The sequence below is a fragment of the Mustela nivalis genome (genome assembly GCF_964662115.1).
Source record: "Mustela nivalis genome assembly, chromosome: 8".
NCBI lineage: Eukaryota > Metazoa > Chordata > Mammalia > Carnivora > Mustelidae > Mustela > Mustela nivalis.
The window spans coordinates 102102677-102119137 of record NC_139027.1 but is presented as its reverse complement, the minus strand read 5'-3'; the positions used below and the strand labels follow the sequence as shown (position 1 = coordinate 102119137).

Here is a 16461-nt window from a genome sequence, read left to right as displayed (position 1 = left end):
TAAAAAAAGAAAAGTGCTCTGTGTCCATGCTATTATTTAACAGGAGTAAACTATGTCTTAAGTAGTCCTGAGAAGCTGGTGTGAACACCTTCCAACCCTAAGTCCCCTTCTACAGTCCTCCACTGCTTGGCTCCTGGCACCCCAGGGACTTTGTCGCATAATACTTGCCCATACGTCGTGCCCCTATCACCCAGACGTTAACATACGTCTTCCGCAGCACAGTTTAGCTGTGAGTATCAAAATGGAAAGTGGCATATCCTTTGATTCAGCAATCCCACTTTCAATTTATGGAATTTACGGAGATAACTGAAAGGATTCAGGCAGAAGCATCTTCCATAAAACTTGCTCAACATGGCACTGAGCTGAAAACGGCCTCTTGGTAAACACGGCTGACTGCTTTCCCTACATTCACTGCCTCGGTTCCTGCTTTATTACAGACCGGTGAGTCCACCCCATCCGTGCTCTAGGGGGTCTAGCTCCATCTGGAGGGCCGGCCCGGTTGGGCCTGTGTTTCTCAAAGCGGGCATTGCTGGCACTGTGGATGGGACAATCCCGTTTGTGGACTGCCCTAGGTGTGGCAAGAGCCTCAGCATTTCAAATTCTCTGGTCACTAAACACCAGTAACTGTAAGGGCCTACTTAATCAGGGGGAGCCATTTTGTTGCAGGAAACTTAGACTCACCCTATGCAGTAAACTTAGATTGACCCTGCCGCGCCCCCCACCCCCCCCAACTTACTTGCAAAGCCTAGATACAGGGGCGGGTTAGGCCAGGTGAAGACATCCAATCAGTGGGGCGCGCATATATCTACTAGGGTAAATTGAAATTCAATTGGCTACCCGTGTGTTACCTAGCAGTTTTTTTCTGTGCGTGGCCGACTTAGCATGACTGTGCAGTTTTCTCTGTGTATTGCAATCTCATTGGCCACCTGTGTATAGCCCGGCTAAGCTACCTCTATAAAAGTTAGTTTGTGAGGCTGGGAGGGGTCTCCTCTTTGTAAGAGATGGCCCTGACCGGTCAGTTTGATTCTGGATGCTTGGCATGAAATAAAGCTTTGCTTGACCTTCGCTTTGCATCAGTCTTGCTCCTTTGATTACGGACCCTAACAGTAACAACTCCAGACATTGCTACAGCTCCAGTCCCTCTCTTCACACACACCCCTTCTGTAACCACCTGGGGTACGCCTGAGGCAAGAACCTTTCCTCTCAGCCAGTCGTGTGGGTGGGTGGGGATGGGGTGGGGTTAAGTCCCATCTCGCTTTCACTGATTGGGTCAAGCATGGTCATGTGATCTCATTGTGGTCAGCCAAGAGTGAGGGGCTTCCAAGCAAGATGTCCCAGCTTCAGAGGAAGGATCCAGAAGAGATGGTCTATTGTACCTTGCGCTTTGGGTCTGAGTAGAATCCCTAGAACAGCCACAGCCATACTATAAGGTTAGGGTACATTGTTAATCAAAAAGCTATATTTATACTCTTATTCATTGAACAATATTATCCGAGCTCTGGGTACTGTGTTAGATGCTTCCGATACAAGGGTATCTCACGCTTGTGAGAGACATGAATGATCAGAACACAGCCCAACAGGCACTAGAGTAATTGAAAGTTGCAGGAGAATGGGGGCACCTGGGTGGCTCAGTCAGTTAAACCTCTGACTTTGGCTCAGGTCTCCATCCCAGTCTGGGATCCAGTTCCGGAGTAGGGTCCCTGCTAAGCATGGACTCTGCTTCTCCCTCTGCCCCTCCCCCTGCTCATGCTCTCTCTCTTTCTTTATTTACGTGATCAAATAACATTAAGAGAGAGAAAGGGAGAGAGAGAAAGTTGCCAGAATATGAGGGAAGAACCATGGGATGGTGCTGGGAAATAATGGGGAACAGGGACACTTTAGTCTCCGTGGTCAGAGAAATCTGTCTGAGAAGAAAGCCTTTGAGCTGAAAACCTGAAGGAGAGGAGCAAGATGTACGAGTAGGGGGAGAATATACCAGATGGAGGACCAGCACATGCTGAGATGCTGAGGTAGGAACAAATGGATTTGCTTGAGGGATGTAGAGAAGACCACCATCTGGAAAAAGAAAAGTATATACTCTAGGAATATCACTTTTATTTCTCTGTGGAGAATGGATTGGAGCGGGAAACAGTGTGGCAGTAGGGAGACAAGTGAGAGAGCCGTGGTAGAAATCCCGGTGAGAGATGGCGGGGAGCATGTGACAGGATGACCTGGCAGAGGAGAGAAGAGGGCACTTGGGGGTATGTTTTGAAGAGTGAAAAGATTTGTTGATGGACTAGATACCTGGGGAGAGGGAAAGGGGGCAACTATGAGTCACTTATGACTCTAGTAAACATTGGAGCCATTTATTTAGATAGTGATGATCCAGGTGGTGGAGTATGGAGGGCTTGAGGAGTTCTAACACCAACAGCGGTATTGCAATCCGGTCCCGGCACTAAGCATGCAGGCTTAGCTCCCACCCAGCAAGTTTAAGGGGCATGTCCCCAACAAGGCTGCTTTTCAGATTCCAGGTTCATTTCAGGGGTCCCCAGGTCATCTGTATTTATGACCATCGGGCTGCAAATTTGGAAGTTTCTGTGACTCCCTCAAGTTTGATAATTTGCCACAATGACTCACATGATGGGTCTTTCTGGTGATCAGCTCTTCATTTGAACTGATTTAATAACATAAAGTCAGTGGTGATCAGGGGCATGAAAACCCATTCCTATCACATGGGAGATTCTGAGGACTTTAGAAGCTCTGTGACAGAAACCCAGAACAAAGATCAGACACATTCTTTGTTATACAACAGGGTTGGAAATCCTGAGTTCCTTTTAGAATCTATTCACTTTGTGACATCTGTGACTCATGGAAATGGAGATGTGAAGAAGGTATTTGGAAGCACAAACTCACAGGAGATATCTGGAGCAGAAATGAAAATGGGAGAGTTGATGGCATGAAAGTGGAATTTTAAATATGAGAATGGAGAGGAAAAACCAGAGTGCACAGGGCCCTGAAGGCTTGTAACATGCAAAGTGGAGTGGAGGAAGACGGGGAAAGGAGGGAACCCTGGGGAGAGTGGCAACTGAGAAGCCAAAGGAGAAGGTGTGCAGCGGGGAGGAGGTCCTTCCAAGGGCAGAAGCCCCTAGTGTTGACCTTTCTGAGTTCACTAAATGCAAAAAAAGAACTTGGGTGTTTTGATATGTTTTTAGAACCTTAATATTTTTATTTTTAAGGAATCCCTACACCCAATGTGGGGCTCAAACTCACAACCTTGGGATCAAGAGTTGCATGCTCTTCTGACTGAGCCAGCCAGGAGCCCCTAAAACTTTTATTTTGAAATTTCCAACTTACGGAAAACTAAGGTCCTTTCCCTTCCAAATTGCCAACATTTTATTTCATTTGGTTTATCACTCACTATATTTTCTCTGTATATATTATTTTCTCCAAACCATTTAAGAATAAATTGCAGATATGATGTGCCTTTATCTCTAAATACTTAGGTGTGCATTTTCTATAAACAAGGATGTTCTCTTACATACAAATCAGGAAATTTACACTGATTTAATGCTATTATCAAATCCAACAGTTCTCAAAGTGTCCCTCTAGAGGACTTATGATTGCCAACTCTTTCTATAATAATGTATAGACAATATTTGCCTTTTTCACTCTTACTCCTTCAGGAGTGTACAATGGGGGTTTCCAGAGGTTCCATGGTGTATAATGTCCTCATTGCTCTACTGTTAACATATAATGAATTTATTATTGTTGTTTTTGAATGTGTTATGAATCAATGTTTCTTTGTTGTAATTTCTAATACAGTCAATCTCTTTAGATAAAACCCAGATTACAAAAAGCTATTTAGGGTATTCAATAATTTTTAAGAAAAGGGATATTGACATCAAAATGTTTAAACTATGCTGATTAAATGTAAAAAAAATCAAATTTTAAGTTTTTCTCACTCTTAGGTTCTCTGATTGGGTCTGAGAATTAAGCTGACAAAGAGATTAACCGGAGAAAAGTACACAAACCTAATTACAAGACACGGAGCCTTCACAAGAAAATGTGGCTCAAAGAAACAGACTTGTGTATTCCTACGCTATTTTTGATGGAGAGTGGACATCATGGAGGAATAGGTCAAGGAGTATGAGGTAAGCATAGTAAACCGGGGGGAACCTTCCAAGGTCTCTTTGTTCTTGCCATCCCTTTGTCCTTGCAGATCAAGTTGTAGGGAGGGCACACAAGGATTTATGACTGGTTTCAGGAGAGAAGGGTGATGGGAAGTTCAGAGTGACTTTTCTGATCCTGCTGCTTTCTCAAGCTCTGTTATGTATGGTATTCGATATGCCAAGGTGCCATATTTTGGGAGTAGCCTGCTTTTTTTTTTTTTTTTAAAGATTTAATTAATTTATTTGACAGAGAGAAATCACAAGTAGGCAGAGAGAGAGAGGAGGAAGCAGACTCCCTGCTGAGCAGAGAGCCCGATGTGGGACTCGATCCCAGGACCCTGAGATCATGACCTGAGCCGAAGGCAGCGGCTTAACCCACTGAGCCACCCAGGCACCCGGGAGTAGCCTCTTCTGAATGTCATCGCTCTACACCCACTAATGCTATTAGAGGTCTTGGAGAAGAAGGCATGCTGAAGCGGGCTTATTTTAAAATTTTATTTTTTTATTTATCTTAAGATTTGAGACAGAGAACAAGACAGCCACAAAGAACATGAGCAGAGGGGAGGGGAGGGAGAGGGAATAGCAAACTCCCTGCTGAGCGGGGAGCCTCACTTGGGGCTTGATTCTAGGACCTTGAGATCATTACCTTAGTAGAAGGCAGACACTGAACTCACTGAGCCACCCAGATGCCCCTGAAAGGGGCTTATTTTTCTCAGCGATAATAATGTGTTGGGGTAATACTTGTACAGACCTTTGCGGCTTTCAAATGATTTTTACACAGTCTATTTTATTTAAATCAAGAATGCTGGTTGGGGGGCGCCTGGGTGGCTCAGTGGGTTAAAGCCTCTGCCTTCGGCTCAGGTCATGATCCCAGGGTCCTGGGATTGAGCTCCGCATTGGGCTCTCTGCTTAGTGGGGAGCCTGCTTCCTCCTCTCTCTCTGCTTGCCTCTCTACCTACTTGTGATCTGTCTGTCAAATAAATAAATAAAATCTTAAAAAAAAAAAAAGAATGCTGGTTGGGGGAAGCTGCTAAGTATTAGTATTAGAGGAATTAGAATGACAGGCTCATAGATCTGTGCAACTGCCACGGCATGGCTAAGTCATATGAATACTTACATACCGTAGTTAAATAGCTATTTTAGGAAGCAGATTCTATTTTGTCTGGTTTTTGAGAAGACACCGAGGCGGGAAGACAAGGGAAAAGGAATTTGGGAGCATCGGGACAGGGGGGTGGGCGGGTGGCAGGAGAAACACAGTATTGAGATTCAGGACAAAACTGGGATTTAGGGATGATTGGCTTTTAGGTCGGGAATGTAACACAGCTGCCGCTTGGGCAGGGGCTGAATCTGTATAGGAGCTGGGGATCCGGCGGGGGTTTCGGGATTCGGTGGGGGGCTGGGCCCACCTGTGGCTGGGGCAGGACCAAGGGCGGGGCGGGACCTATCACCAGGTGGGCGTGACCGACGTGGGCGGGGCCGACCTGTGAATGGGCGTGGCCGACGTGGGCGTGTCGCCGCCAACCGGGACGGACCCGGCTGTTCTGCGCGCTTCCTGGTGTCACCCGCAGAGGGCGCCGGCCGTCGAGCCGCCTGCAGAGTAGCGAGGCCGGAAGGAGCGCGGCGTCGCCCCGCTCGCCCCAGCAGCCGCCATGAAAGCCGTGGTGCAGCGCGTCACCCGGGCCAGCGTCACAGGTCAGTCGGGCGGGGCCGGGGTCGGGCCCGGGAGGAGCCACCCCTGACCCCGCGCCCGGCAGTCCCCGACCGCCCCCGCGAGGGTTCCCCCGCGCCGTCCCCGAGGCAGCTGCAGCCGCTGCGGGCCCTGGCGAACTCGCCCCCGCAGCCGGGAGTCTCCGGGTTGGCTCCAGGCGCCGCCTCGGCCACGGAGCAGTCCACGTGCCCCGCGGGCCCTGGCGCGGCCCTGGCTGCAGGGTTCTTCTTTGGGTTCATGATAAACGCGGCTTATTATCGTCTTGTTTTTGTTTTGCATTGTCTTGTTTTGTTTTTTGTTTTTGGTTCCGAGTACCGGGTGGCAGAACCTCTGAACATCCCCATGGCCCGTTCTTCGGTGGAGTGTTGCACAGACAGCACGTAGGCAGCATTTCCCCAGCAAGGACACCACCATCCGCCCCTTACAACGTTCTATTTTAAATTTCCCATTTTTGCCCATTGTCTACGGGTCCCAATTTTTATGGAGCTTGACTGCCAATAAAATGAACAGATATGAAGAGTTGTTCATATGGATGAGTTCTGACAGTTGTGCACACCCACGTGACCGCCCAGACTCGATACAGAATGATCCCCGCCCCCAGGACACTTCTCTCACTTCTCTAACCCTGCAGGGGTGGGGTCAGAATCTAAAGAGTTCTGGATCCATTATTTCTGTTTGCCACCAGTTTCTTGTGGGACCAGGCCACCCAGCCATTTGGATCACTGTAGTCTAGTTTGAACATCAGAGATTCAGATGATTAATGTGTATAAGGTAGTCGTTTTAAAAACTCAAACCAAGATAAAAATATGTTAAATTTTTTTTAATGACTAATACTAGATTGTATTCTAGTCTTCTGTTTTTTTTTTTTTTTTTCCATACTTATAGTATTGTTTCAGCCCAAGTAATTCCAGATATCCTTTTCTTCAGCCAGTCCACACCAACTATGTGTTCTTGGGTCCACAAAAGTATAGATTTAAAAACAAAGCAACAAAATTCCCTAAAGAAACAACCAAACCCAGCAAAACCGTGTATTTAGATCTGAGAGTCTACTTTTCAGTGCTGCCTAATGATTTCTAAGCTGTTCTGTTAACTGGTTTTGAATATGGTCCTGGAATAATAGGGAACAGATTAGCTTTGGGATTTATGGGCTTTTTAAAACAAAGATTTTTGGCCTTTCAGTTAATATTTACATTAATTAAAATGGAAAATTAATAGATGAAAAGATTTTTTTGCTTTTTTCAGCAAAATCTTGCATTCTGCTCTGTGTGGTCATCACCAACAGTGAGTGAACTTTGAGGAAATTAAGTTCTAATCTTCTCTTGCACTCTTCATTCTGCTGATCTGATATATTGAGAACATGTATTTTGTGAGATTTGCTGAATAGTTTGAAAGATTTTAATTTGCTATTTAAATTGGGTGCTTTTAGTTAAAAAACAGCAAACCTGAAAATTAAAAAAGAGAAGCGTATTTAAAAAAAGAAGGGTATTAATTGTGGGAGGTTGTTAAATAAAATGGAATTCTCTCTCAGTCCTGGAGGGAACTTCAGGTTAGCTAGGCCTTCTAGCTGAACTGTAGTGGAAAGATTTTCCGATTTCTTTAGAATGTGACTGGCTTCACTGAAACGTGTTGTACACGAATGGCATTTTATTACGGGGGTTTTAAAATGTCACTTTCAATTTTATGGTTGGGACAGAGGATATAGGAGTCATATCTTAGTATGTGGCCGACTCAATGAGATTGGTCATGTACATTTTGATGTCTTAGCGTGGTTATTGTGATAATTTTAAAACCGTTATTATGGAATATTTTGAACATGTTCATTTGGTTACTCAGGCGGCAAAGTGTGGTAGCTCTCATGTCCTATCATTCAGCTTCAGCAGCTAAAATCTGAATAGAATCATGTAATGTTGGGAAGGGGATCTAAAATGGGCTTGAATGAGTTAATTTGAGAGGTTGTGAATTCTTCTTGAAGTAGAGGTCAGTGGTGATGCCAGTGTGCATGGGAAATTGACCGAATATCTCAGGTCTTTTCTAGCCCTGTGATCTGTTGTCTAAAATGGTGATTTTCAAGTTTTTTTTTTCCCCTTGGAAATTAATTTGTCAATAATAAAAGAACCCTTTGGGTCTCCTAGTTCTTCTACTTGTCCCTGGAGGGGGAAGGAAAACTACTCCAAAATAGGAGAGGAGACTATGTTATAGATAGACTTTGGGGCATAATTTGTTTCTTATTAAGACAGTAATAGATTATAAAAATGTTGAAACTCTTCAAAAATTTTTTAAAAATTTATTTATTTATTTATTAGAGATTGAGAGAGGATCAAAGAGGCAGAGGGAGAGGGAGAAGCAGGCTCCCGGCTGAGCAAGGATTCCCCTCTGGGACCATGACCTGAGCCAAAGGCAGAAGCTTAACTGACTGAGCCACCCAGGCACCCCCCCTTTAAAAAATATTTTTAAAAATTTTATTTATTTGAGAGAGAGAGGGAGAGCATGAGAGAGTGGCTGAAGGAGAGGGAGAAGCATGAAACTCTTCAGGTAGTGATTTGAATCACTTTGAATCGTGATTCTACTTTTTAGAATCTATTTCAGAAAAGATTTAGAGGGATGAATAGCCAGAGCAGGGAGGATCTTAGAGCAGTGAAATTACTACTCTGTATGATACTGTAGTGGTGGATACCTATTAATGTATATTTGTCCAAATCTATAGAATGTGCAACACAAAGAGTGAACCCTAATGTAAACTATGGACTTTGAGTGATAATGATGTGTCAGTGCAGGTTCAACAGTTTTAACAAATGCACCCTTGTGGTGGGGGGTGTTGACAATGGGGAAGTGATGGATGTATGGAGGCAGTGAGTATAGTATCTTTTTCTTTTTTTAAAAGAGGGGTTGTGGAGCAGAGGGGGAGGGAGAGAGAGAATCTTAAGCAGGATCCATGACCAGGCCAGAGCCAGATGCAAGGCTTGATCTCATGACCCTGAGATCATGATCTGAGCAGAAATCAAGAGTTGGACACTGAACTGACTGAGCCACCCAGGCACCCTGAATCTGTATCTTTGCTCAGTTTTGTTGTGAACTTAAGACTGCTCTAAAATGTAAAGTCTAAAGTTTAGTATACAGAGGTTTCCCCCCCAGTGTTATTTATTGAAGTGAGAATTTTGAAACAAACCATATATCTAGGCAAATGGGATGGTTAGTTGGTCCAGTGGATAGAATGTAAATATTCCACTTGATGGGATGTCACTATTAAAAGATGTTTAGGAAAAGCTTATAACATGGAAAAAATCCTTATGCACTGTTAAAAGGTGGGACACAAAAATTTATATATAATATTATTACAGTATTTGAAAACAAATATGGAGTAAAACCTATGGATAGAGAAAATATCAAAAGGAAATCATTGAGGGGTTCCTGGGTGGCGCAGTTGGTTAAGCGTCTACCTTTGGCTCTGGTCATGATTCCAGGGTCCTGGGATTGAGCCCTGCATTGGGCTCACTGCTCAGTGGGGAGCCTGCTTCTCCCTCTGTCTGCCTCTCCCCCTGCTTGTGCTCTCTCTCTGACAAATAAATGAGTAAAATCTTTTAAAAAAAATTTTAAAAAAAGGAAATGATTGTAATATCAAAGTGCTTGTCTTTGGTGTTCTTTTTTTCCTTCCTGTTTCTTATATTTTCTAAATTTTCTGTAATGCTTCTGCATTAATTTAATGGTGGCTATAACTGAATAACCATTATATTTAAGCTTTTAAAACATAACTGGGGAAAATTAAAAAAATATATTATTGATATTATAAGAAAATAATGACTTCTTTAAAGAACAAAAAAAGCCAGAAGCTTTTTCTAAAGCAACACAAACAAGCCAACCACCCCAGTTGTTTACTGGTTATTTCAGGATAGATTATTTCTGTTTCAGCTTCTGAGTCATTGGCTCAAAGGACTGTAAATCACTCATAGTCCATTATAAGCAAAGCAGTGCAGAAGAAAATGCTTTTTTGCATAGAAAGAAGAGAAGTTAAGTTTTACTGATATTTGCGTTGGAATGTGTTGATGCTGATACTCCCCTGGGGTCTGCATGTCAGGTGGTCCCTTGTCAGGTGAAGGAAGAGGGGGGTTTCTCATTCTTTCCTTAGCTTGCAAGATATGACAACACTTTTAAGTCTATGATGCCTTGTCAGGTATATTTATAGATAATATTATCCAGCAGAAGCAAACAGGAGAATGTCAGAGTCTACCCTTCTCCTGATTGGAACATTAGGCTAATAGATGGTAAATAACAAGACGTCAATAATCTTTTTTTTTTTTTTAAAGATTTTATTTATTTATTTGACAGAGAGAGATTATAAGTAGTTAGAGAGGCAGGCAGAGAGAGAGAGGAGGAAGCAGGCTCCCTGCTGAGCAGAGAGCCCGATGCGGGACTCGATCCCAGGACCCTGAGATCATGACCTGAGCCGAAGGCAGTGGCTTAACCCACTGAGCCACCCAGGCGCCCAAGACGTCAATAATCTAATGAGAGTTGGGAAAAAGTTGGCCAAAAATTGGACACCTAAGTGGCTCAGTCAGTTTGGTGTCTGCCTTCGGCTCAGGTCATGATCTCAGGGTCCAGGGATTGAGGCCTGCATTGGGCTCCCTGCTTAGCTGGGAGTATGCTTCTCTCTTTTACTCTCCCTCTATATTCTTTCTGTCTCAAATAAATAAATACAATCTTTCAAAAAAGTTAAAAAGGTGGCCAAAAATTTTGAAAGTTATAAAGATTTAACATTTGAAGTATGGATTTGGGTTCACCGTCATAACAATGGATCTTGGCCTAAGAACTGTGCTAGCACTGAGATACTGCATCATAGTAGTGAAGTGTACATTTGACTATAAGTACATACACAAATGCTTGGAATATATATTCACAGATCTGTTTATTTGTGGGTGAGATGCATGATTGAAAGGGATTTGGAGGTCATTGGCTTAGAATACAAAGTTTAGTACCAAACTGGGAAATAATAGAAGTTTGCTGACTTGAAGGTTAAGTTGTATTTATTTAATTATTTTCTTATTTAAAAAGATTTATTTATTTATTTTAGAGAAGTGGAGAGGGGGCAGAGGAAGAGGGAGAGAGAGTCTCAAGCTCTGGAGCCTGGCACAGGGTTTGATCCCATGACCCCAAGATCATGACCCAAGCCAAAACCAAAAGTCCGATGTTGACTGACTGCACCACTCAGGCACCTTGAAGCTTATCTTTTATTCATTTATTTTTTATTTATTATTATTATTTTCTAATGTTTCTTTTTTTTTTTTTTTTTTCGATATTTTATTTATTTATTTGACTGAGAGAGAGAGAGCACATAAGCACGGGGAGCAGCAGGCAGAGGGAGAGGGAGAAGCAGGCTCCTTGCTGAGCAGGAAGCCTGGTACGGGGCTTGATCCCAGGACCCTGAGATCATGACCTGAGCTGAAGGCAGCTCAGAGTCCTAGAATCAAAACCCACATCAGGCTCCCTGATGACTGAGCCACCCAGGTGCCCCGAAGCTTACCTTTTATACTATGGTTTTTATGTACAGTGTATTTATCTCTTTATAGTAAGTTGAAAAATTATTTATTTTTCTGACATAAATGTCTGTTATTTTGTGTTGCCTCTATATATTGTGTTACCATATTTGCTGATTCCCAAGAAAAGAAGGTATCTCCTTTCAGAGAATTAATACTGGATTAATAATTAATTAAAGCTGGATTCTCTTGGGAGGAAATCTCTGTTCTGTTTTTACAGATGGGCATATTCTGCCATGGAAAGTTTAAGGTATCTTACCCATGGTATTACAGATAAAAATATGGTCCTAAAATTTGGCTTAGTGGTTCTTCATTTAAGAACTCATTCATTCCAGATAAAAACATCAGAATGGGGTATCTGGGTGACTCAGCTGGTTAAGCTACTGTCTTCGGTTCCCTGCTTGGTGGGGAGTCTGCTTCTCCCTCTGACCCTACCCATCTTGTGCTCTCTTTCTTTCATTCTCTCTCTCTTAAATAAATAAAGAAAATCTTTAAAAAAATCAGAACGGACATAAATCTTGATTATCTCACTGCATTTATGGAACTCATTTTTTAAAAAATTCCTTTAAAATTTTATTTGTTTACTTGTTTATTAGAGAGAGAGAGAGCGCTCAAGAGATGAGAACATGAGCGGGGTTGGTGAGGGGCACAGGGAGAAGCAGACTCTCCGCTGAGCAGGGAGCCTGATGTGCGTTTTGATTCTAGGACTCTGGCTGCCACCCAGGCACCCCTATGAAACTCATTTTTGAGTACCTACTAACTTTATCAAAGAAGTTATAAGAAGTACGTGTGATATTTAAACATTCCTCTGGTTACTTAAAAGTGTGTCATGGCACCTGTTTGGTTCTGAGTCTTTTTAACTTTTTGTTTCCTTTCTAGTTGGAGGAGAGCAAATAAGTGCTATTGGACGGGGCATCTGTGTGTTGCTGGGTATTTCTCTGGAAGATACACAGAAGGAAGTGGAACACATGTAAGAGGCGCATTTTGAAGTCATTGCTATCTGAATGGGATGTGTAATGGTTCCATTTCTATATTTCTGTCTACCTGCCTATGTACTGATCTTTCTAAATTATATATATACATTCACTGGAACTTTTTTTTTTTTTAATTTTATTCATTTATTTGACAGAGAGATCACAAGTAGGCAGGAGGCAGGCAGAAGGAGAGAGGGAAGCAGGTAGGCTCCCTGCAGAGCAGCGAGCCTGATGCGGGGCTTGTGGGGCTCCATCCCAGGACCATCAGCCCAAGACCTGAGCTGAAGGCGGAGGCTTAACCCACTGAGCTACCCAGGTGCCCCATGTACCCTGGAACTTTGATAGTATTTTATTCCTATGAAGTGAGCTTCTTTTATCTGTGTCCCATTGATGTAATAGGGTTATCTCCATGTTTCAGATGTGGAGACTGAGGAAGACTAATTTGTCAGGTGACACCCCCTAAGTTAGTAGCAGAGCTGGAATCCTGCAGCCTTGGTCCCTATTTGTTCCTTTATCCCAAACCATTCTCTTAATGCAGAACTGAACTTTTCTTATGAATGATTTCTCTTTCCAGTTTGAGCAGTATGATCTGGGCACCATTTATGCATTTAAAAAATGCTCAGTTGTCCACTGTATGTGTAGCATCTGGAGCTCAGACAGTTAAATTATTTGCCTAAGATCATGAACGCCTGTGTAGCAAAAAGCCTGAATTCACGTTAGATTCTAGGCTCCCTGACTCGGAAGCTGGTGCTGTTTTTACTGGGATGGGGGAGTTTGTCATTGCTATTTCCTGACTGGCTCTCTAAGTACAGGCCGCCTCCCCCCAGCATCTCATGGCACATTTGCTTCGGATGTATGTAGATCTGTTTATTCTGCCTGTTGGTGCCCATACCTGGATATAATTCCACCCACGGTCCCTTTGTAGTAGGTTGGAATCAGACTTGGAACTTAATTCCTGCTAAGGACTAAATGTTCCCTGGTCCTCTTCCTTGCCAAAGCGGCTGCTCTTTGTCATCCACATTTATAAGAAAGGCCCTCCTGGCGCTCAAGAGGCATGTAACACAGTTGTCAGGGAGGCTACTGCCAGGACTTTTTGCATATTTGCAGTAACCTTGAGTTTTCTCCAGGGTGTTTGCCCAGCGGTTCATTTTGAGTAGTTCAAAGAAAGGGTGTAAAGATGGGGTATTGTTTATTCCAGTGTAAAGACTGAATTCTTCCATAAAAGAAATTAGAATTGGGTCCATGTCTTGACACTTCCACCAACCGGAAGGAGCAGTTAGTGAATGGTTGTTCTTAGCTCTGGTTCCCATGGGTAGCTGCTGGGGGGACTGGCCAAAAAAAAAAAAAGAAAAGAAAAAGGAATCCCGAAACAGCCCTGTGATGTAGGTCTGTTACTATCTCATGTTATAGGTGAGGAAACTGAGGCCTAGAGTGGATAAGTTACTTGCCCAAGGCCCAAATAACTTTCTCCTTATGTCCTTACATATATGTATTACGTATAATATTATGTCAGCATTATGTCCTTATTCGACAGGATGCTGGTGACACTTTGGAAGTATGGAGTGTGTTGGGGGTGCTTAATGATTCTTCAGGTAGCTCTCCCTACTGTTTTCCTCGTAGGGTCAGAAAGATTTTGAACCTGCGTGTGTTTGAGGATGAGAGCGGGAAACACTGGTCAAAGAGTGTGATGGACAAACAGTACGAGGTGCTCTGCATCAGCCAGTTCACCCTCCAGTGTGTCCTCAAGGGCAACAAGCCTGACTTTCATCTGGCAATGCCCACAGAGCAGGCAGAGAGCTTCTACAACAGCTTCCTGGAGCAGCTGCGGAAGACATACAGGCCGGAGCTCATCAAAGGTAGGCAAGAGGGTGAGCCCGCCCAAGAGGAGGGTCTCTGGGACACGTCCAGAAGGGGGAAAAGGAATCTGCAATTACAGTATTTCCTTGTCCAGAAAGTTTGTTGTTTGTGCTTATTATTTCCTTGAAACAGCAGAGTGGCTGCTTTCTTCTGCTATGGTTGGAATCGGAGTCCTCTAAAGGCCCCTGGTACTGTTTATCCTTCTTCTTTTTTCTGTTCACATGTGAAATGTTTAGCAATGTTGTGGTGTTTTATTTTGCTTGCTTATCATGTCCGACAGAGAATACAGGGTAAGCCACAAATGTGAGCCAGGTGTCATTTTTAATTTCTTATAGCCATATTAAAAAAAAAAGTAAAAAGAAACAGGTAAAATTAATTTTAAAAGCACATTTTAGGGGCGCCTGGGTAGCTTAGTGGGTTAAAGCCTCTGCCTTCAGCTCAGGTCATGATCTCAGGATCCTGGGATCGAGCCCCGCATCAGGCTCTCTGCCAACAGGGAGCCTGCTTCCTCCTCTCTCTCTCTCTCTCTCTGCCTGCCTCTCTGCCTGCTTGTGATCTCTGTCTGTCAAATAAATAAATAAAAATCTTTAAAAAAAACAAAAAAACTACAAAAAACACATTTTATTCAACCCAAATATATCCACAATAGTACGATTTTACCTCACAATCAATATAAAAAGTTGAGATAATTTTCATTCCTTTTTGGTGCTAAGGTTTTCTTTCTTTCTTTCTTTCTTTTTTTTTAAGATTTTATTTATTTATTTGATAGGCAGAGATCACAAGTAGGCAGAAAGGCAGGCAGAGAGAGAGGAGGAAGCAGGCACCCCGCTGAGCAGAGAGCCCGATGTGGGGCTTGATCCCAGAACCCTGGGATCATGACCTGAGCTGAAGGCAGAGGCTTTAACCCACTGAGCCACCCAGGCGCCCCGGTGCTAAGGTTTTCTAAATCTTGGTGTGTAATTTATACGTACAGCCCATCTCAGTTTGGACCAGGAACACTTCACATACCTAATACCCTTGTGTGCTTAATGGTTGTCATATTGGACAGTGAAGGTATAGGTCTTTGCTTAACTGCTTATTGGTGGGAAAGCCAACCTAATTTGACTGAGGCTTAGTCTAGAAAAAACCTTGGAATAGTGGTCCTGTTTTATGAGAGAATTGTAAATCTGAACTTATGAGTCTGTTTAAGGGGGCATTCATATTCTGTTTTCAGGTTTCGGCAGGGTGGGGAGGGAAGATTGCATTTAATACCATCATGTTTTGCCTTTTATTTCAAAGCTGTTAGAATGTTTAGCCTTCTTTGGTAATACATCTCAATGTGAGACTTTTCTTAGTAGAATGTCTCAGTATCTAACTGCAGTTTCTTTTGCTGCCATCATACCCTTTTGTAGAGTCTAAGAGTTGTTAATAGTTAACTCTATATTATCTCCTATACTTTGACTTTCTCTGGAAGAGACAAAGCTTGGTCCCTTATTTATTGAACCTATTTTCAACCTTAAGGATTAGAAGTTACTGCCTCACTTTGAAGCTCTGTAGCAAAGCCCCACATTGAGGATTGTCAGCTTATTAGATTCACTTTTTTTTTTAAAAGATTTTATTTATTTATCTGTCAGAGAGAGAGGGAGAGAGAGCAAGCACAGGCAGACAGAGAGGCAGGCAGAGGCAGAGGGAGAAGCAGGCTCCCTGCTGAGCAAGGAGCCCGATGTGGGACTTGATCCAAGGACGCTGGGGATCATGACCTGAGCCGAAGGCAGCTGCTTAACCAACTGAGCCACCCAGGCGTCCCAGATTCACTTTTTAGAAGAGTGATATTCCTGTCTCTCTTCAATATTTTTTCTTCTCTTAATTCTCCTCTTAGCTGTGTGAAGTGTCCCTTTGCCATGATGAGGATACCCCTGCCTTAAATCAAATCCCACTCTCTCCTTGGGTCCTGGTAGAGTAGAATGTATTTGCCTCTTCTGGAAATAATCCAAGTTTAGAGATCCATTCATAATCTGGTCATGGATGTCTCCAGTACTTTTTCCCACCCTGTGTCCACCAGGATTCTTTGGTATGGCATTGTTGCAAAAATGTTTCATCCCCAAATTAGTAATTAAGTCAGGTCCTCTAAATGATTATTTCTCTTTGCTGAGCTGAAGATTAAATGCTGTCATCATTGTCTTTTGTGCTTGGTATTGGTAGAATCATCCCATTTCTGAGTAATCTCAGACATATTTTAGAAGCCCTTGAAAGGATGAGCACAAGGA

General features: G+C 43.1%; 1 protein-coding gene across 3 annotated transcripts in view; it reads left to right on the top strand.

Annotated features, from left to right (window-relative positions):
* Nucleotides 1-5641: 5641 nt before the first annotated feature.
* DTD1 (D-aminoacyl-tRNA deacylase 1) overlaps nucleotides 5642-16461 on the top strand; it is a 172377-nt gene continuing 161557 nt past the window's right edge. Inside the window, exons 1-3 of one of the 3 annotated variants that reach the window (XM_082743197.1) lie at nucleotides 5642-5840; nucleotides 12264-12354; nucleotides 13979-14214. In XM_082743197.1, the coding sequence (XP_082599323.1) occupies nucleotides 5798-5840; nucleotides 12264-12354; nucleotides 13979-14214 (370 nt within the window). In that variant the 5' untranslated portion in view covers nucleotides 5642-5797. The remainder of the gene's footprint in view (nucleotides 5841-12263; nucleotides 12355-13978; nucleotides 14215-16461) is intronic. The other 2 variants (XR_014314799.1, XM_082743198.1) reach the window with 2 other exon arrangements.